The sequence below is a fragment of the Poecilia mexicana genome, unplaced genomic scaffold, assembly GCF_051168715.1.
Source record: "Poecilia mexicana isolate PSO_F unplaced genomic scaffold, ASM5116871v1 scaffold_17, whole genome shotgun sequence".
NCBI classification, from domain to species: Eukaryota; Metazoa; Chordata; class Actinopteri; order Cyprinodontiformes; family Poeciliidae; genus Poecilia; species Poecilia mexicana.
The window spans coordinates 21,372,771-21,394,212 of record NW_028263386.1 but is presented as its reverse complement, the minus strand read 5'-3'; the positions used below and the strand labels follow the sequence as shown (position 1 = coordinate 21,394,212).

The following is a 21,442-nucleotide window of genomic DNA, read 5'->3' as shown; positions in this document are numbered from 1 at the left end:
CATGTACCGCCAGCTCAGTGGACCTTATCGACAGTCACAGAATCCTCTGCCAACATAACCATCTTTTGAAACCAGATGAGGTTTGTCTTAATAAATCTGGAATAAAACTGTTCACATCAAACATTTCCTGCACTGTAAATCAGAAACAAGGAGCTTCTGCCAAAAACCGAACAAAGTACAACATGGACCAGTAGGAAACACTAAGTGCTAGTCCCTGCTGAGCTAAAAGCTGTCTTTGAACTGCCTTTCTGCTGAAATGTGTTATTGTGACGGAGTGAAACTTGGACACACCATGCAAACAAACTTGACTTCTCTCTCTGCTGAGTTAACAAAAGTCTGGTCGTTATATAAAAAAAATTATAGTATGATCCATTCACCACAACATAGCAATGCTTAACGTGTTCAGTGAAAACCTTTTTCCGCAATTCCAAAAAATTTGTTTGGCACGAAAATTAATCATAATAGATAAACTCATTATTTTCAATGAAAAAGTGACACTAAACCAGTGATGTCCGATTTTTATGCAACATGAGCCAGAATCCCACAGTTGAAAGTACAAAGGTGGACATATTGTTTCTCCAACTTAAAATGCAAAATAATTTTGTTGTGATTTTAAACGTACCATATGTTAATGAAACAAAGTGCATTTTCCTAACTTTCAGTTTATTTGGTCCAGAAAAAACCTTATGTGAATTAAATGTAACAGAATCAATAATGTGCTGTGTTTTTTTCTTTCTTCTTCTTCTTCCTCTTCTTCTTCTTTTTTTTTTTTAGCAAAAAGTTCCTGGAGGTTTATATTTATACTTACTATGAAATTAAAATTAAAACAAAACACAACCATTAAAAATTACTTTGGGACTAACACTTTCCGTTAAAGAAGAATTAAATTTGTCATTGAAATTGACATGCTACAAAATGACAAAAATGCCCACTGGAGAGCCAAATTTGAAGCATTATTCGACTGAACTTAGTGGCCACATAAAATTGTTCTAATGGCCACGGTCCATACTTTGGGCGTCCCTGAACTAAACCATGTGTTCAAGCATACGTACGCATGCGCAGAGTAGATCAGTTTTGGCGCTCGATAACAGCGACGCTCGATTGTTTTGGGCTGCTAAAAATGGTTGCGAAGTGTCAACCATAGCAATTCTCTGTCGTTATTTTTTTTAATAACACTAATAAAATTAATAATTCTTTTCTGCAATGGGATTATCGCAGAGCTCAGAAGCCCCCGAGGGAGGGACGTACGGATACCATGTCCACGGCGTAAGGCTGGCTGAGTCTCTGTTTGAAAAGCGCAGCAGCTTAGCTGGAGTCCTCACTGTATGCTAACAGTTAGCTAGCCGAGGAGCTGCGGCTCAAGAGCCTCTAAACACGAACGATGATGTGGCATTGTTTACTCGTCGCCCCGCGGGGAGAAAATGACAGGACAGAAACATTTCTAAGAACAGTCATTTTGTAACGAAGAGGTTGCAATTACTGTGTTTGTCTCGTTTTACAACAGGTGCGTTGAGCTAAATAACTAGCTCAACGATAAATCAAGAGAGGAGGATAAATGTTTCCTGGAGAGAGCTTTAGTTCATTCAGCCGGTCAGAATAAATAGCGTTTAATTAATTGTGTTTCTGAAATTATTTAGCAAACATTAGCGAGGTGGGTCTTTTTAAACTGACATTTACAAACAAACAGAAAAAAAAGCTTTAATAAAGGTTATTCAATTAGCAAACCAATAACTATAAATAGAACACAATCTGCCAATATACATAAACAACTATAAGTCCATACGGTTGCTATTACATAAATATTTTTGAATAGTTTCTGCTTGGCAGCAGTTTTGTTCCTTTCATTAAACAGACCCAATACTAAAAAAAAAAAAAAACTAGCGTAGTCGTAAAATTTGACATTATCATTCATATGTAACTCTGGTGACTGTTGCAACAAATAAAAATGGTTGTAATAAAACTTTCTAAGTGATTTCTCAGACCTCCACTCAGTAACTCAATCATAGTAACCCAGAGGACAAGTTCACAATCAAAAGAGATTTTTGATTTAGTAGATGCTCAGCTTTGAACAATCCCGAGGCCGTTTCTTTTCGATCTGTGCTGTAACATAGTCGCAGATTACATTGATTCACTTGACTGTTGGTTGCTTATGACATTTGAAATGTACAAACTTTCTCATGCTTTGCCCAGGAACGCACCAGCAGCATTAACGTGAGCCTCCTTATCTTTGTTGTGACAGATTCAGCCTAATTCTCCTGCAGAAAAGGCCGGACTGCAGCCCTTCTTTGACTTCATTCTGTCTCTAGACAACCAAAGACTTGTAAGTTTTACGCAGTAATGGCAACTTTATATACTCCACAGCTGCATAATACTTTGAATCACAGTTGCCTTTGCATATCAATGTGTGCAAAATCTCAAATTTTATATTTAGTAGCTGTAGTCATAATTATTATTTTTATGGAATAATAGACTATTAGATCATGCCTTGTAGTGTTTTCTTAGGTAGATCACACCATAAAAAAATATCATAACCACCATTCTCTCAATACATAATAGAAGAACAGATAAAGTGAGAATGCTGTTTAAAAATCTCTGTTTTGATTCCTGGTCACTTGTCTGTGGGCCAGAGTGAGGAAAATGAGCAGCTGAAGGAGCTCCTGAAAGCCAACATGGAGAGAGCTGTGAGGATGGAGGTGTACAGCACCAAAACCACCGGGGTCCGAGAGCTGGAGGTGGTGCCCAGTAACATGTGGGGGGGACAGGGCCTGCTGGGTGCCAGTGTTCGCTTCTGCAGCTACCAAGGAGCCAATGAGAACGTCTGGCACGTACTGGTGAGCCACTTCCTCACTCTGAAAACTCATTTTCCGATTGTTATTTCAATCTTGATGCGCTTAAAAGCATTTTTTAAATTTTTGAGTTCCCTTTTGTGCTTCACATCCGACCCGTTTCTCCTAGGACGTAGAAGCCGGTTCACCAGCGGCACTGGCAGGTCTTCAGTCATACAGTGACTACATTGTCGGGGCAGATCAGGTGTTACAAGACGTAAGGCTCCTTTAAGACTCCCTCTTTATTGGCATGCATCACTACACCTTTTAATTTACATGTGGTGTGTTATTTGGCAAATTGGATAACAAAGCTAGGTTGATATGATCTTATGATTTACAGTCGGAGGACTTCTTCTCGCTGATCGAAGCCCATGAAGGGAAACCCTTGAAGCTGCTGGTGTACAACACACGAACAGACAACTGCAGAGATGTGATGGTCACACCCAATGGAGCGTGGGGAGGAGAGGGCAGGTAAGAGGCAGCAACATTTCTTGAGACATGCATTCCTTTGCTGTTAATGAGGGTACAAAATCAGGAAGCTCTTAAATATGTTTGTCTTTAGCTTGGGTTGTGGCATCGGTTATGGCTACCTGCACCGCATTCCTGCGACTCCAGAAATGTCGACAGAGAAGCCCTCCATCCCAGTGGCAGAAGAGAAATCCTCTCCACAGGAGCCAACGCATGGGTACACAGAGGTAAATGTGAATCTATACACGAGAATAGTTGATACTTCTTCTTTTGTGTTTGGAATAATATCTTACAATAGTTTTGTTAATGTAATGCAACATGTAGTTAAGCCGGCATTTTGAGAAACGCCAACATTTGACACCCAGTACAAAGTAGTTAGTTTGCACTACCTTCCACTTTTACCTGTTTTCCCTGTATAAGCTTATTATTATTATTATTATTATGTTTTGAAATGCAATTGTGGTTAGATACTTCACAGACCATTTTAATTGTTGTTGTTTTGTTTGCTCATTTAGGATATTAAAAGTGTTAAATGTTCTTTAGAAATAAAAGTCTTTTTTTAATCAATGAGTGGGTATACTTGCATTAATAATCCATTATTATTGTTATTGTTATGGGTTGAAAATGGTCTCAAAATGACAATATTATTGTTCATTGCAACAATTTACACAAACAAAGTGAACTTGAAAAGTCAAAACCACAGTAAAACTGCAAGTTTTCTTGCCGGACAAACTTTATGCTCACAAACAACACCCACCGTTGAGATAATATCAGCAAATCAAAGCACAGCTGCATTTATGCCCTTCCATGTAATGAATTTTCTTTGTTTTCCAGGCGCCTCTTATGGCCCCTTCAACCCCCAGTGGAGATTTATTAGATGTGGAGCAGATCACCCTCCTAGACTCTGTGATACCGCCACCAGATCAGACGGTGATGGACTCTGGTTGGTTCAGATTCCTGTTTTTTTTTACTCATTTATGAACATAAAAAGTATGATCTCTGGAGATTGCTGAAAATCTTGCCTGCTTGGCGATATTTCTCTCCAGGTTTATCTGATTCGGAGGTGGCAGTGATGAGCCCTGACCCTGCAGATCTTTTGGACAGGCTGGACGTGTCCACGTCGTCCATCGACATGACCAACACTTCTCTGGCGATGCACGAGGAGAAGGAGGGCGACATATCTGGTGTTGGTAAGTGGCCAGATGAATCGAGTTTTCAGCGATGGAAATGAACTTAAATTGATTGATTGATTTTTTGCCATGCAGAGGAGCTGGAGGACAGTGCTCTGCCCTCATCATCTGCAGAGAACCAGAGTGAACTACTGGAGCAGGTCTCCTATGCAGCTGTGGAGCTCCACGCTTCTCTTGCCGCTCCTGACACTTGGTCTGACTCCGGAGTAGCTCCAGCTGAAACGTCTCCTCCGCGCACCGAGTCCGCAGACCTTCAGAGCTTCGTCATGGAAACCAGAGGCACCCCGAGTCCACCTCTGGGTGTGCGGTCCCTTCCTGTGGAGGCTCTTCAGCATTTCGCTGAAGAGCCTCCGTGCCCATCTCCAGTAGACCCAATCGCGACCGCGGCTGCTAATGAGGCGGACTTTCAAGTCTTAGGCGATGTGAAGGCGTCGGCGTCTGAGTCAGCAGAGCCTGTAGATCATCAGAGTGGTGGGGGAGAACCAGAAAAAACACATTTTGATTAAATTTTCCTTTGGTCATATAGAGGCAACGCTAATGCATCGCGGCATAGACAATCAATATTTACATTTCTTTTATCCATTTCTATAAAGGACGCCCTACATTGCTGTGAAAAAGCAATCAACTAGGGCTGGGCATTAAATCAGATTTGTTGGTTAATATATATATATATATATATATATATATATATATATATATATATATATATATATATATATATTTTTTTTTTTTTTTTAGAAAATTTTGATTTTAAGTTGGGCCACAAGATGGTGGCCCAGTTAACTTCTACTTATTTGGGCTTTGATTTCAAGTAAACTCTTTGATGGAATATAAGCGCCACGCTAAGATTTTTTTTTTAAACTACAAAAATATAGTCATAAAATTACAAGAATTTAGTTGTGCGATGATACGTTTTTAATGAATAAGTCATCATTTTAATAATTTTACATTGTTTTTTTTCTGGAAATATTATGACTATATAGTTGGAGCCAGGCCCTAATTAAAATCGTAAAAGCCCCTTTTTAAAGATTTTTTTTTGGAAAAGAAAATGAGGAAAAAATAGATTAAAATCAGATTCTGTATGAAAAAACTGATTTTGTCATCAAGCTAAATTGCCCAGCCCTACTTTTTGTATTTCCTCAGCTTATCTGAAAACAGAAAAATACTTTTCCAGCAACGCATGTAGGAAGTGAGACAGACCAAGTTATTCCAGATTGTTGCACTACAGGTACTAGCTGAGACTTTAACATGACGGAAGGGCGATATCTTAAGGTACAAATACAAAATTAAGTTACAGATTTTTTTAAAATTATTTTTAGCAAAAGGTTTATTTGCTTGTTTGGTGAGAAATTAGTGGACACGGGTTTTTGAAAACGCTGCTTCCAGAGCACTAAAGAGAGGAGTACTTGAACGGTTCCAAAGACAAACACATCGACTACTGCAAAGCACAGCTGCACCTTCACGTCTCTAACACTACGAACTTCTCTGACACTACTAGACTGCTGGCTGGTAAAATAGGTCACAGTTGTCCTCCTGGTGCACTGTTCCATCTCTCCTAGTGTTTTTGAAGGAGCGTTGTTTACATAGTGATTACTCAGCTTTAAACATTGGACATGGGACACTTTTAGTCGTGGTCTCCTTTTGATTGGAACTTAAAGGGCTTTTATTATAGCAATGTTTGAGATGTGTTATTTTTTGTTTGATGTAATATTTAGAAAATGTTTCACACCAGCTCTGATAAGATTGGTGTGTTTTTAGCAAAGTCTTTAGTTTTAATTATTGTAATTGCTGTTTTTCAGCTGCATAGCTTTTGGAGAGTTTTATTCATGTATAGCTAGCTGTCTGCCCATGTTTTTCTTAAAAGAGATGCACTGATAAATTAGCCAGTAACCTGACTATTAACTCAAAAATCTGATATTTTTTGGGGTGAACACACCATACCATATCACATGCAGATTGCATAAACAACACTCGTTAGGGTTGTCGTGGTTACAAAGCAAGGAAGATTTGAGTTTTGGCCTTTTCTGGATCAGTGAGCTGTTTAAGGTTGTTTTCACGCTTGATAGTTCGGTAGACTCGGCTCGATTGGGAACACAAATTGCAATATTTGTTACATTTTCAGCTGTTCTTTAACACTACAGTATGTTTTAGGAACCAAACTATTTGAAAAACAGGTTCTGCTCCTCACCCGCGGTGGCGCTGCATCAAGAACCACTAAAGGAAACAACACAAAATCCTCAGAAGAAGACACGAGTGCGACTTGTGAGCAAATTTTTAATGCCGTCTGACTTTAGCTGTTGTAGGATTTAACTCTCGTCTTTGGTAAATAACCTTGAGCTAGGTCCACCACTAGCGCTGGGCATCCTGGGTAAATTGTTGTATTTACAAAAACAAAAGATCATGAGCAGAAGAACTGGCTCATGGTCTTTTATCATGCAAAAGATAAATCCTTCACCCGCTAAAATGTTTTGTTCACATTTCATGAAGAAGGAAGTTGTGCTTATGTCTCCTTCAGAGGTCTTCGTGTCGTTTCCTTCAGTGGTTCTTGATGCAGCGCCACCACAGGCGAGGAGGGGAACTGATTTTTCAAAGGCTTTAGTTTGACAGTGCAGTGTGAAAATGAACCGCTCCAGCTTGAAAATGTAACAAATGTTGCTGTTTCGGTTTCAAGTTGATCGAAGTCCACTGGACTTTCAGGTGTGAAAACACTGAGAATGAACACTTAGAGGGAGCAGAGAGTTGTAAGAAGCTGTTTTAAAGGAAGAGAGATGTATGTTGTTTAAGCTGCTACAGCAGAAAGTGGCCATTTTCTTCCTTCACAATTTATGTTTGTTTCATTGTGTAACCTGCTGTTATGGTGCTTAGCAGTCCGCCACACAATCTTGATTCAGACTTTTCTGGGATGTTTTGAATGAATAACTTTTAGTGATCTTCATCATCATACAAACATAAGGTGTTCAAAGTTCAAGTCAGTGGAAGCACAGGAATGTAAGTATTTAAAACTGAAATTGTAGTTGCCATTAGTTGGGAATAATTCAAGCTGCAAGAGAGTGAGCGAGAGCCATTTTCCACAGATAACGGGAAGGCTGGAGGTATGACGGCTAACGATTTGTTTTTCTTTTGAGCCGCCATCCTCTTAGCGAATCGGCATAATTTGGAAGAGTTTGAACTTTTGGAAATTTAAAATCGGTAAGGGAATGCAGATTATTGTTTACGATGGGTATCGTTATCTAAGCTAAAGCTGGATTAAATCAATGATTTTGTCTTTATTTTAAACTAAAAGCAAGTAATTTTACAGCATTGTGTGACTTCACCCTGCTACTCAGACCATAATTGACCAATCAAAACAAGGATATATTGAAGCCTGTTGACTATGATCCTCAAATCTGTACTGTCAAGTCAACGCTTCACAAAACGATCTGAAATCAGACCAAAACAAGATCTCTGATCTGTGCATCTCTACTACTTGGCATCATCGACACCTGTTACTTATGTCGTCTATGCAAAAAAATGTAAATTTCTAATGTATTTTTGATGAGAAAAGCTTTTGTAAGTAGAAGTCTGAGATTCTTGAAGTACTCTTCTATTTTTTCTGTTGTCTTTATGGGGCTGAATATTTTCATTAAAGTAGGTGCCATCATGCAACAGTTGATGTTTTTAAATACTTTAGTCAGGAATGAATGCATAATGAATGTGAAATGGGTGAGCTGATTGTTAAACAATCGATTTAAAAGAAAGTGTCCCTTGTTTTTATTCCACACTCATCAGCTGATCACATTACAGCCCAACAAACATCCATTTGTCATCCCTACAGATCTGTCACTCTGAAGACCATTCCAATTTATTTCTTTGAATGCCTAAAATATACATATTTCACAAATTATTACAAGGAATATTGCAGTAGTATGGCCTAATTTGAGGTACATTTCCTATCTTTATTTTTTCTCTCTCCGGGTTTTCTTGTTTTGGCCAATCAGAGCTTGCTCCATGTGGTTTTCCTTTATGGCGTTACAACACACACACACACACACACGTACGTGTCATGGCAAAATTAACTCCAGAAGATTTACAGTGAAAAGATCTCTGCTCTGAGACCTCCAAGAGAGACGTAGCCGTTAGCGTTTATTTCACTTTGGTGAGTTTCCCACAGTGGTTGGATGCTCCTAATGCTCTTCTATTGAGATCCCCCTTCAAGTTATAGTTACTCTTAGTAAATCTAAATGACATGTACACAAAGAACAGTCCTCACTGCCATCAAAATCACTGCTTGAGTTATTAAGATATATACCTTATACTTGTTTCCAATTCCTAAAGTGACTTGGAAAAAAACTAACATTTGTCAGGGTAAACTCTTAAAAATCAAGTTAAGTTACTTTCATGATGACCAATGTGCTCTGGCAATTTGAGAAAAAAAAAAAGTATTTTTTTAACAGAAACTGTACAAAAAAAAAAAAAATTCTGCTAAACCCAAAACTCATTTAAACAAAAAAGAAAATTGCAAATATATTTACAGAAAAAAAAAGAACAAAACATTCATTCGTGGAGAACAGCACAGCTAAAAACGAAAGACGGAGACAGAGTGAGGTTCTGCAACAGTTAGGCGTCTGAGTCGGTGGGCCAGTTCAAAGTGAAGGTAGCGGACGAGGATTCGTTTTAACGCAGAAACCAGGAGAAGTCCTGACGGCAGAGGATGGGTGCAGAGTGTGTAAAACGGGGAAGAGTTTCTGGAATGTACTAGAGCCAACAGTCTACTACATCCATACACACTCAAACACAGACTAACGTCAGTCGCTTCAGGATGCCCGACAGGCAAAGATCCGAGGAACGGAAAAACAGGTAGCTGAAATTGTGTGAGGGGGGGGAAAAAAACGGTCATTCCTTGAAGTGTGGAACAACCGGTGCCGTTTCCTCAGGAGTGTGTTGGCTGCGCCGGAGTGTTCTGGTCACTTCCCCTATGATAGATACACCATGGATCATGTCCTCGGACGTTTACTGGTTTCTCATTGATACGGTGACTCTGGAGCACGTGACGGGGTCGAGTGGGGACTACATGGTGGAGGTGGGTGGTGATTGGCAAATGACAAGAGTTCTCCTTGTAAAAATGACAAATTTCATGTCGACTTCTGCCTATAGTGAAGTGTCAAGTCCCCTCCACTCTTCCAGATAAAATGTTTAACTGTCCGCAGGTCCATGTTGGGGTCTAGAACCTGTATAAAGAAAAAAAGATTACCGAGACGAAACATTTCTTTCAAAAAGTGCATTTAAAAAAAAAAAAAAAAGTTATTTTGAAGGAAGAAACTTTAGCGCACCTGGTCTTGACACATTAGCTCAATCTTCTCCTCGGCGAGCATCGCCATGTCTTCTTCCTTCTCCTGCTCTCCGGGTTTGTCGTTGGCTGAGGAGCTGGTGGTCTGCGACTCGTTGTCCAGGTTTATGATCTTCTCGTAAACGTGCTCCATCACCTTCCTCACCTGGAGCATATCACTGGCCGAGAGACGGTCCCTGCAACGCAGACGGCAGGTTCGTAACGGAGTAAAGGCTTAAATGCTGCTCAGACGGACAGAATCCTCCGGAGGCTTACTTTTTTAGAGTTTTTGCACCAGAAGAAGAATGGGGCTGGAGGTAGAATGGGATTTTGTTGAATTTGGGCATATTTTTCTGAAACAGAACAGGAAGAACATGTTAGCGCACAACGTCCCTGTGGGTAATTAGCATCAGCGAACGTGACAAGAACATCAAAATTCTGACGTTAAATGTGCCGTTGTTTCAAATCTGGTTTCTAGAATGCAGGGAATGTTTCCTCTGATAGAGGGTTATGTTTTTTGGATTAACAGATTAATAATTGGACAGCAAAGATAAGATTTTTTAACAGAATTTGAAGCAGATGAAGCTACAGATAGGACATTTGAGAAGTTCTGGGCAGAATATATTTACAATTGTTTTTCTTTTTTTATCTTGAATGCAAAACTTTTTTGTCCAGCTTTGGTTTAGTTACTGCTCTGAATATATAGTTTAAGTAAAACTTTACATTCTCTGTTTAATGACTTACTAAGTTAGTTGACAATTATTTCAATAATTCAATTAATCTGATTAATCATTTCAACCCCAGAGTCTACTTGTATTTTAGTTCTTGAAGGGAAACGAGAAGTGGCCAAAGTTGAAAACAAAAGGAAATTATCTACAGTGTTCTGATTGGTTAAAAAGGGGCTCCAATTAAAGTTATTCCACTATATACTTAAGAAACTCCAGGTTTTCACGTCAATACTCACATCTACAGTTATATCAATGACCCACTGTGGGACTGTCTCATTCAGCAGCATGGATTCAGTCTCGCCGCCTGAATCTCTACATAGCAGCCTGCAGCAGAAACACGGAGCAGTTAGAGAACCACAACTTCACCGATACACAGGATCCTGAATGTTTACTCGTGTGAACCTAAAGAGAGTTCTTCCTCCTGCTTCTCCAAAGATGACGGGCGTGTGAGGTGGGACCTGGAAATATCCGTTTCCTTTCTGCACCCTGTTCTCCTGCTCACCGTTCACTGAACACACACACACACACCAGCGATGAGACGGTCTGACCGCTGCAAACACACACAGAATCCTCAGACTGTTGGATCTAACAGAAAACTATCCTCTCACCGTGGTTCACCTCGTTTTCTTCCTCGTCCATGGGGTTGATGCGCGTTCTGGGCCAGAACTCCAGCAGAGCTTGGAGCAACAAGCCACCCAAGTTCACTGCAAACGAGGAAGACGCAGGATTACGGTTCAGATCAGTCGTAAATGTTATGACCTCCGCTGCCTAAAATTAAAGTCATTCACCTTCTTACGAATCGATGGTAGTTTATCGCACTACGATTCTGAGACTGAACTCTGATAAGAGAGTTAAGAGAGGCTTAACCCTGCAGATGGGCCACTAAAATGCCACGAGCCGTTACATTTCACAAGGCTACAGTTAAAACTACACATGTTGAGGTGAATTAAACTATAAAAAGGAAAACAACAATCAATACATCAATAAAAGGAAATAGATTTTTATTGTTTATAAAAGCTCCTTGCTAGAATCTGAAGAAACGGGTCTAATCAGTTGTTCCCATGGCAACAGACTATTCACTCGTGTGACATATTCATGAAGCAAACACTAAACACATTATGTATGAACAGGTTCCAGCCAGCTACATAACAATTATCTAAAGCTTGCTAACAAAATTAAAAAGATGCTGCAACTCCACTTATGCATAACAAATGCATAATCTTTAACGGGTTTTTTTTTTCCTCTGGTTTCTTTTTCTGGACCACTAAACTTCTTTTGGGTGCCATTTTGTCTGGTTTACATTTCCCGCTAACGGGAATGATCGCTACTAGCTGTCAATCAGCTAGCGACGGCCGCTACACCACTGTGTGTGACGGTTTGGTCCAATAAATATGTCAATCCAATAATGGGAAAAAACAAACAAACAAACAAACAAAAAAAAAACAACTGAGCTAAAGTTAATAACAACAAATAGTCCCTGCATTTCACTAATCATTCTGAAGCATGAAGGCAGAACCATACACACAGTAGTCACAGTATTGTGACTGATTTGTGTGTATTTTAATATAAAGAAAGATTACTTACACTTTGGATCAGATCCGTCAGAACTTGAAAATCCAGCATCCTTTGCAGACACCCAAGCAGCAAAGCAATCACTCTCATCCAGAGTAATTGTGAGCATCTAATGGAAATAAACAAAAAAAATTAATATTCATAAAAAGAGTGACATCATATTATTATTATTAGATGCATTAACGAGCTGTGTGAGTTGGGAAAGGTAATTAATACAAGTCGAAGCTGATAAAAGCAAAAAAAAAAAAAAAACTCACTCCGGTTTTCAGATCGACAGAGAACCAGTTTGGCACGTACACCATCTTGAACCGCTTTTTAATCTCCTCATCAAATTCCACTTTGCCCAAGTCTTCTCCTTTGCAAGCCTTGGAAGAAACGACAAACAAAAAGATAAACATTAGGTGCATAAAAATCATGTTTTTGTCTGTAGTTTGATTTTAAAGTCAGAGTTCATTATGTGTTTTTTTTTTTGGTTCACTTTAAATCAAGAAATGAATAAAAAGTATCCTCTATAGAACTAGCAGGAGGTTTGGTTAGCCAGCTAACTCTTTAGCATCCATCACAGATATGATGATTCATCTTTTTTTGAATGTCAATTTTGCTTAGAGACCAAATAATAAATTACTTCACTTGTTTTTGAAAGGGGAAACTTGCATTATTATGCCATTATCAATATATCACTTGAAAGTATTCTCAAAACAATGATATCATAATTTGTGGGACAATTTATCGTCCAGCAAAACTTGTAATCGTGGCAGGCCTATTGTCTTCTCCTGGGAGTTTTCCAGGAAAGCCAACAGATACCTGGATGAACAGCAGGAGTTGGTCGATTTACCTTGAGCACGTCCCAGTATGCCACATTGTTGTTGGTGTCTTTGGTGAGTATGTGTCTCTTGTCATTCAGAATGTGGCACTGTATAATACTGGCACCTCCTAGGAAACAGGAGTTAATTACACTTTATGAAAATGAGCTCTGGAGAGCTTCCCCCTGATCCAGTCAGTCATACTTTACCCTTAATAACTTGTTCTGGCTGAGTACACAGTGGAGTCAGAGGGGTGGTGCAGTCGTTGTCGTACTCCCCTGATGATCTGAAGTTGTGCATTCCCTTTAGTGACTACAAACGCAAACAAAAGAACTGCAAAGCCTCATAAAGAAACAGCATTTAGATTCTTCCTGACTTGGATGCAGCTCCGGCTCTGGTTAACGTGTAGTCAGTCAGCCGGTTATTGTCACGCATGCTTACCCATTTATTCACAGATGACTTGGTGGTGGAAACCCAGATTGCTGGAGGTGGGTCAGCAGATCTGTCTAGCTCCATCTGAGCAACAGAGAAAGACATCAAGGTTGACCGGCTGAGATGTTGATTTAGGATCACCAAGGGGAGAAAATGTGGGAATCATTTCAAAAGATGCAAACAGAGACAAGAAAACAAAACATTTGCGAATAGTAGGGCTGCACATTTTTGTAATTGATTATTCTATCAACAATTAATTAACAATATGCTAAATATGAAAATAAATAATTCAGTTCCTTGTTTTTTTTAATAAGAAAATAAGCATTTTATTGCCTAAAATGAAGCAACGATTCTTTTAGCGGATTTGAACCGACTGAAAATTAAAAATAAATTGCCACTTGACGAGTTGTGAGTAAAATGTTTACAGGCAAATATATATTTTTTTAATCTTAAAACACAAAATTTATATATATTTCATACAATTTAGGCTAAATTACTGCTATAAATAACAGTAAAGTATTTTTTTTTTCCAGATGTCTTTTTTGAATCTGTATGTTCCCATTAACTATTAATCGATTACTAAATTATTTGACGTTTTTTTCAACAATTGATTAATCGTTTCAACCCTGATTAACGCCTAGGCTTAAACAAAACAAGCACTTTTGTTTCACTTTTTCTGTGCGAGATGATCCGATGCATCAACTTTTCGTCGGATCAAAGTTCTGACTTCTTACTTTGAGCACCGGGGCCTTCTCCTCGCAGATGAGCACACGGATGTCCGGGTTTCTCAGGTCCGTGCAGTAAATCTTCTTGTCCCTGCCCCCAGAGTACACGTGTGTGAAGGCCTCGTTGACCTGCAGAGCCCAGACGCCTTCTTCATGGACCCTGTACGTGGCGATGCACCTCTGCTGGCCGAGCGACCACAAGCGGATGGTCCCGTCCGAGCTCCCCGACAGGCACTGCGTCGATCCGAAAAAAAAAAAACAACCCAAAAAAAAAAAAAAAACATAACTGGGGTTAGATATCGGCGTCCGCTAGCGACTGACGTCTTGGGTCGTTTTCAGGAGGCCACACCTGAGTGCCGTCGCGATTCAGGAGCAACGACTTGACGTTGTCTGTGTGACCTTTTAGCTTCATGAGCTTTGCACACGTTCGAGGGTCCCACACTCTCAAAACCTGACACAAACAAAAAAATAATAATTCTGACATTATTTTTTAAAGGAATTCACTTTGGAATACGACAGGAAATGACAAAAGCTTTATTTGATTCCTAAACTCTTTATTTCTCAATGGAGTGCGCGTGGCGAGCTCAGACCTTTTCAGTAGATCCGGAGACTATAACTGTTCCCATCTGGTTCATGGCCAGACTATAGATGGAGTCCTTGTTCCCACTCAGCGACGAAGCTGTTGAGAGAGAAACTGCAGTGAGCCTCCGGGGAAATCTCAGCCAGAGTCGGCAGAAACGACAACATCAGAGATGAAGAGGAAATCAACCGCTGAATGGCACCTGAAATCCATGCCATCTTTTTCCAGTCTGTGAGTGAATCACAGTAAAAACTGCCGGTTCACACAGATAACAATTCTCTTCAGTGCTGATGCTGTAACTGAGTGAACTAAACTCAAAGTTAGATATTTTTTGTATGCAATGTGCTTAGGGGAAACCAGATATGAAGGAGGACGCGACATATTGTACGACGCGTCGGGTCTGTAATCATTCAAACTGCAAGACAGCGAGAGAGAGCAAGACTTTGAGAGGGAACAGGAAGGCTGAACCGAGTGACGTCAGGTTGCCTTGCTTTGGTTGGAAATGTTTGCAGCCATTTGAAAATATTAAAGTTAACAAGAGGGTTTATATTTTCTATCTCAAATAAAAAAATAGATCTGACTATCTTGAGGACATTCGTTATTTTGTCATTTAATTCAGATATTGTATAGATTCATTAGGCAAAAAGTGAAATATTTCAAGCTTTTTCTTCTGTAATGGTGATGATTATTTATTACAGTTCATGAAAACCCAAAATTATGTGTCTCGGAAAGTGAGAAAATTGCATAAGATTAATTTTTAAAAAAGAGAATATTTTAAAATTTTGAAAACTATGCACTTGGTCGATGCTCCTTTAGCATGAATTTCTGAATGCGGTGCGGCATGGAGGCGCTCAGTCAGTGGCTCTGCTGAGGCATAACGGAAGAATGCTTTCCTATAGGTCTTCAAGTCATCAGGAAATGTCTAATGTTCTTTTCGACTCCGTCGATTCTCTGTGGGGTTCAGTCCAGGAGAGTTTGCTGGCTGACCCAGCCCAGGAACGCCACGGCCACTGAAGCAGCTTTCGCTTCCTTCGAAGTGTGGGCAGGTGCCAAGTGCTGCTGGAAAATAAAAAATCAACATCTCTATAAAGCTTGGCAGCAGAAGGAAGCATAAAGTGCTCTAAAGTTTCCCAGTAGATGGATGCATCCACTGTAGACTTGAAAGAACCCAGTGGACCAGAACCAGCAGATGATATGACAAACCACCAGACTGGAAACTTCACAATGGACTAAAGCAACATGGATTTTCTGTCTCTCCTCTCTTCCTCCAGACTTGTTGATGTGCAAATAAAGTGCTAGACTTTACTTTCATTTGAAAACAAGAGGACCTCGGACCATTTTGCAACAGTCCAGTTCTTTTGCTCCCGAGCAAAGATGACTCTGACGTCGTCTCTGGTTCAGGAGAGGCTTCACACAGGGATGCAACTTTTGTGTGGGATTTGTCTATGCGCTCTTGATCAGGTGACACCTGTCAGGAAACCTCTGCAGGTGTTTTGAGTTAATTGGCTGATTAAGGTGTGACACCACAAGTTTGTAATATTTCACTTTTCCACAATATTCAAGGACATTTGAGACACTGAAACTCTGATTTCTATTATCTGTAAGACATCAGAATTAGAAGAAATGACTGACATATGTCACTGTGTAATGAATCTATTTAATATTCGAGTTTCACCTTCAGACTGACAAAAAAATTTACTTTTTCAAGATGTTCTAATCTTTGTCAAGTACAAAGTTTCGTTTTATCTTTTCAAGGGCACATTCGCTAATCATTCATTTCAAATATTGGAGTTTTGACTGTGAACTCTATAAATTGCCCTCTACAATTGCAATTGAGAAGCATCATGGTAGGGAGGCAAGAAAAAATAAAATTGAACATTTTATATATTTTTATGTTGTATTTCGTGTAGAAAAATCAATATCGGCAGGTCAACGTTCAGGAAAACACAGATGTTGTTACGCTACGAAGTTCCAATTGACACACTCGTGATTATTCACAGTCAAAATGACATCAGTACTCACTGGTGACTGTGTTGTTGGAAGCGGTGAGCGCAGTCAGTGTGTTCACATCCCAAAGGAAGATCTGCCGGTCCAGACCGGCCGACGCCACTAACTCCTTGTCCTTAGCGTACGCTAAAGCTTTTACATAGTCCTTGTGCGTCCGTAACGTCGACATACAAAATCCTTTATGAGCATTCCATACTTTCACGGTAGTATCTGATGAAGCTGATATCACTGAAAGGAGGAAAAGGTGAGTCAGAATGAAGAAATTAAGCACTGAAAGCTATAGACAGCACAGCTGGTTGAATACGGGGTTAAAACTCACATGTTTTTCCATTGCAGCAAAGAACTATATCATTAACCCAGTCAGTGTGGTGCTCCATAGATGCAATGTATGGGTCCTGCTACAATGACAAAGAGCAGGAATTAGGACAGCTCCACGACTAACGACAAAACAGTGATTTTATGCTCTGACAGGACTCGTATGTGATTTAAAACTCTACTTTTTGTTGGTAGACGCTCCATATCCGGATGATGGAGTCTCTCCCTGCGGTGAAGAGCCGGTTCAGAGCAGGGTCTAACTGGAGTGCATTCACTCCATTGCGATTGTACTTCTCCACCTCGTCTCTAATCACGTAGGAAACCTGTGACACAAACAAGACAGAGTGCTCGTTTCTCCTGCCCGGGAAACTTTCTGGTTCAGTCCACAACATCACACCCATTTCAAAGCTGCAGCTCAATGTGTGCGCTGAATTTTTTTTCTTTCTTTGTAACATGGCAGGCTGGTTAATGCAAGAGCTCAATATTTCACACTTTAGGAAAATAATGCAATACGCTGTCGTTGAAACCTAACATGCGTTCACGTTATTGCGAGCAGAGTACACAACATAACCACCGAGCTAAGTTCCAGCAATTAGACGGAGCCGGAGCACCTTAGCTACTGTCAGAAATAAAGCAAGCATCAAAACGGTGCTTAGACAATACATCTAGCGTTTGTGCTGGTTTGCAAATATTTCTGTCGTGATTCGCACTTTTCCTTCTAAGCATATATTTTGTGAAGTCTTTTAGCAGAAAGAGTTAGCATTCAGACGTACAGGTTAGCAGCTGACGCTAACCGCTCACGCAAGCTAAGCTAGCTCTGTTAGCCGGCTTGAGCCATGACTCATAGCCGCAGCGCTGTTCTTGGGAGTCGCTTTTTACCGACACTCGGACGTTTCTAAAACACCTCCTTAAGACGAGAACCCTAAAGTTGTCACTGTCGCACAATCTGCAGACATGCACTTCGCAAAATTTACCTGTACTTTCCTCCGCCCAGCAGCATTTTGCCTGTGATGCGTGGCCATCTTGCATGTTGACAGTCAGTTCATGTGATGCTACATCCGGAAAAAGAAAGAAAACACACACGCCTGGGCTTTCTGGGTAATGTGGTTTGAACTTTAAACCCTGTTATCAACTTTCGGGGGGGGGGGGGGGGTTATGAGTAGTTCACCTACCAATGTGTTCGGTAAGGAAGTGGAAACTAATTTAGAGCTTGAATAAAAATAATTAACTGTGGAGTCACAACACTGAGGCTGTTTATAGAAAGGGACAGATCAGAGCAGGGGCGGATCTACCAGGGGGGCGAAGGAGGGAAGAGAAGAAAAAATATATATATATATTTTTTGTCCAGAAGCCTTTTGTAGTCTTTAAATTAAATATTAATTCACAAAAAATGTAATTATAAGATTGATCTTATAGGTCCCTGGAAAACTTAGTTATGACCATGCATCAAATAATGTCCCATTGAAAAGATACAAAAATATGTATATACCTTGACAGCATAAAGTGAGTGCAAAAATATGGCTATAAAATATTTTTTAAAAACAAATTCTTAAAAAGTAGAATGACATTAAATCTCTGGCTGAAGTTTTGCTTTTGACAGCCACTCAAAACATTTCTCAATTTTGGTGAATCCGAAACCTCACAAAATAAGTAAAATTTTATAAAAATCTTAGATCTTATAAACAAACTTGATTCCTGAAGTCCTGGGAATGCAAAACACACCAGCAAAAGCTCTCAGAATGAGGTTCTGGGATGCTTAAGTACAGAGGACATTTTAAAGAAGGATAAATAAAGAGGTCTTAATTATTATTATTATTATTATTATTATTATTATTATTATTATTATTATTATTTTGGCAGATGAGACAAAAGACATGGCCATTTTTAGTACAGATTTGTGAATCCAGTGGATAAAAGAAACACTTAAAAACTGAAAACTTTTACAAATAGTTTTGTAAATGAAGGGGCTGAACAAAAATGCACACAGCAGTTTTCAGAATTATTTATTTAGACAATAAGAAAATAAAATCCAAATAAAATTCAAGCTTAACAGCTTGAGGTTTGTGGTTGTATAATGTGTAAAAGCTCAATGGCGCTTTTACAGCACTTAACATCTGCCAGATGTTATCCAGGGGCGCACCAGTCTGTTTTTGGCCGCTAGGGGGAGTCCTATAACCTTACAGCTTTACATGGACCAAAGTGCGTAAAACAGGGTAATCCAAAGCTTGAACACTTCCCATCCTTTGAAACACACACACGCACGCACGCACACACACACACGCACGCGCGCGCGCATGCTGTCCCCCAACGAAATTCGGTGTAAAATTCAGAGTGAGGGAATCTGACTTCTAATTAAGTTTTGAGAGGGCGGTCAAAATTATGTGAGCTCCCCAGTATGTTGTTTCCATGTTAAATCAGAGCTTTATGCAGCATTTAGTAGGTCATAATAAACAGTTTCAATCAAAACACAAGCACAGGCTAAAAAAAACCAACAACAACAAAAACAAAAAAACATATGACGCATATTTTGTGAAACAAGCCCACTAGTTTATATGAAAAGCATCATACAATGATTGGATTGGATTAAATGAGATTACATGAAAGCGGCCTATTGTGGTTGTAGTAGGCTGATATGCAACAGCAACACCAATTCAGCTCTGGCTGGTGAACTTCTGACTTGTGAGCATCCCGGCGATTCAACTTGAGCATCCCCCCTCCCCAACTTGTTGATGGGCTAATACTGCCAGCTCTCTTAGCCTACATCCCTGTTCCGTGTTTTAGTGCGGCATGATGCGCCCACAGGAGCAGTAATCCTCTTCTGTGCAGCTGCTTCCTCCCTCATGCTCTCTCTTTTGCTCAAGGGCAAATCGAGGTGCGCCTCTGGCTGCCGCCGCTGCGCACTGCTGCTGAAGACAGCGCAGCGTCCTCTGCGCTCTCCGCGGGCTCTTGGGACCTTTTGTCGTTTGAGATGAACGCAGAAGAAGCGCCGTGTGAAAGGGGCCAGAGCCGGTCCAGTTGTTTATCGCACCCCTGGCAGCAAAGCGACATGTCGGTGTTTGCTTGGACAAGTGTTTTTTGAGCGCGAAACTTTGGACTGTGGGGGGTCAGCTGTCTCCGCTCGGGTGACTGGGGGAGTTTTGGGTTCGAGAGGAGATGCGAGCATCGACGTGAAGACATGGATATTACGCGGAGGGTTTGGTCGTTCTTCCTGCTGAAACCCGAAGAATTTCACTCTGAAAACGATGCTTTAAATCTCGGAGTTTCGCATGTAAGTATTAGTCCATGTCAAGATTAATATTTACGCATAGGCCAGGGAAAACGTCCTCTTAATGCCCAACACTTTGTTGTTGTTGTTGCTTTGCTTTATTTTTATTCACATTTATTTTCACATACAGTTAATTATAAAATCAAACAAGTCGAAGCTAAAGTTAAATGCACCAAGTCTGGTAATGCTCAAGGCATATTTAGTTAGTATTTTAAAGTTGCTCTATGTTGAGTGATCCAGTAGTTTATCTTGTATACCGTCTCAAACTAAAGCTCCTTGCATCCATCTTGTTTACTCTTTGACTGTCAGGGAAAATGTTTTTTTTTTCCTTGACTAAGACAACTGCTTCTTCATTATTATTATTTTTTTAATTTAACAAGCGTCTTGTTTCGTCAGCTCATTCCTTCTGAAACTTGTGTACTTAAGCTGTCTGCAATTACATTAAAAGGTTTCTGCCAGAGAAGTAGGTCATCAGTCCAGGGCAGACCCGGCTGAAAGTGGGAGGTCGAATCGCTCCTAACATGGCCAAGTGAAAACTCACTGTCGGCTTACTTCGACATCTTCTGAATTCATAAATAAGGCTTCTGGATCGAGGCTGCTTGATTAGAACAAAATGTCTCCGCTCTTTGATATCAATAGTGATAAACTTTTACCAGACCTGAAAAATGCTCATAGAAGCAACTTTTGTTGTCTTTTTTTTCCCAGTTGTGTCACTGCAGTCCATTGCTAAAGAACTTTTCATGTTTTGTCATTGTTCAACCATTGTCTCATGATACCATCACAAAGTGTCGCATAATTGGGAAGTGGACAGAATAATGACGCATGGCTGTGAAAGATTTTGTCATAAAAATCTGGAAAGTGCCACTAATTGAGACCCCTAAATTAAGTCTGGAGGGTTTGATTCTGAAACAGTACTTCAAAGTTTGAACAACTTACTGAGCAACATAACAGCAGACCTAGAAAAAGAGTGAAAGGTGGATGTGCAGACCTAATAAGACATGGCTGACACACTGGGCAAAGGAGCGAATAATCAGAGAAGCAGGGGTAAATCTGCTGCAGAGATTTATCCATACCAGGGAGAAACCGTTGACATGACAACTGGGAGTCCTGGATTTACAAACCGAAACAAAAAGAAAGTCATTGTCGAAAGAGAGCTGCGAGATAAAGTTCAAACTACGTGGTACAAAGCAAAGACGAGTTCAAAACTAAAATGTAAAATGTCTGAAG

The 21,442-nt window shown here is 40.0% G+C and overlaps 2 protein-coding genes across 3 annotated transcripts; one reads left to right on the top strand and one right to left on the bottom strand.

The window, feature by feature from the left end:
- The first annotated feature begins 4 nt into the window (after window positions 1-4).
- On the top strand, window positions 5-8,128 carry gorasp1a (golgi reassembly stacking protein 1a). The gene is made up of 9 exons (XM_015002175.2): window positions 5-1,266; window positions 2,240-2,320; window positions 2,628-2,831; window positions 2,956-3,042; window positions 3,166-3,296; window positions 3,388-3,520; window positions 4,128-4,236; window positions 4,340-4,483; window positions 4,559-8,128. Exons 1-9 carry the CDS (start codon window positions 1,204-1,206, stop codon window positions 4,987-4,989), a joined length of 1,383 nt encoding a protein of 460 aa, XP_014857661.1. The 5' UTR covers window positions 5-1,203; the 3' UTR covers window positions 4,990-8,128.
- An 81-nt stretch (window positions 8,129-8,209) lies between these two features.
- On the bottom strand, window positions 8,210-18,031 carry LOC106926950 (WD repeat-containing protein 48). Of its 2 annotated transcripts, none has more exons than XM_015002173.2 (18): window positions 17,925-18,031; window positions 17,133-17,273; window positions 16,955-17,033; window positions 16,651-16,863; window positions 14,639-14,727; window positions 14,398-14,499; window positions 14,058-14,282; window positions 13,333-13,407; window positions 13,101-13,203; window positions 12,924-13,021; window positions 12,346-12,453; window positions 12,101-12,197; window positions 11,125-11,220; window positions 10,919-11,024; window positions 10,753-10,840; window positions 10,065-10,141; window positions 9,793-9,985; window positions 8,210-9,690 (listed from the first exon to the last, which is right to left on the bottom strand). In XM_015002173.2, the coding sequence occupies exons 1-18, from the start codon at window positions 17,970-17,972 to the stop codon at window positions 9,595-9,597; spliced, it is 2,034 nt and encodes a 677-aa protein (XP_014857659.1). In that variant the 5' UTR covers window positions 17,973-18,031; the 3' UTR covers window positions 8,210-9,594. The 2 variants fall into 2 exon arrangements, with proteins under 2 accessions (XP_014857659.1, XP_014857660.1); XM_015002174.2 differs by having other exon boundaries at window positions 16,955-17,030.
- Window positions 18,032-21,442: the final 3,411 nt, after the last annotated feature.

Coding starts and splice junctions, on each gene's coding strand:
- gorasp1a (XM_015002175.2), top strand. CDS start 1,204: ATGGGATTATCGCAGAGCTCAGAAGCCCCCGAGGGAGGGACGTACGGA. Junction 2,321..2,627: donor CTCTAGACAACCAAAGACTT/GTAAGTTTTACG, acceptor TCTGTGGGCCAG/AGTGAGGAAAATGAGCAGCT. Junction 4,237..4,339: donor TCAGACGGTGATGGACTCTG/GTTGGTTCAGAT, acceptor ATTTCTCTCCAG/GTTTATCTGATTCGGAGGTG.
- LOC106926950 (XM_015002173.2), bottom strand. CDS start 17,972: ATGGCCACGCATCACAGGCAAAATGCTGCTGGGCGGAGGAAAGTACAG. Junction 17,034..17,132: donor GGAGCGTCTACCAACAAAAA/GTAGAGTTTTAA, acceptor TTGTCATTGTAG/CAGGACCCATACATTGCATC. Junction 13,022..13,100: donor GCCAGAACAAGTTATTAAGG/GTAAAGTATGAC, acceptor CCTGTTTCCTAG/GAGGTGCCAGTATTATACAG.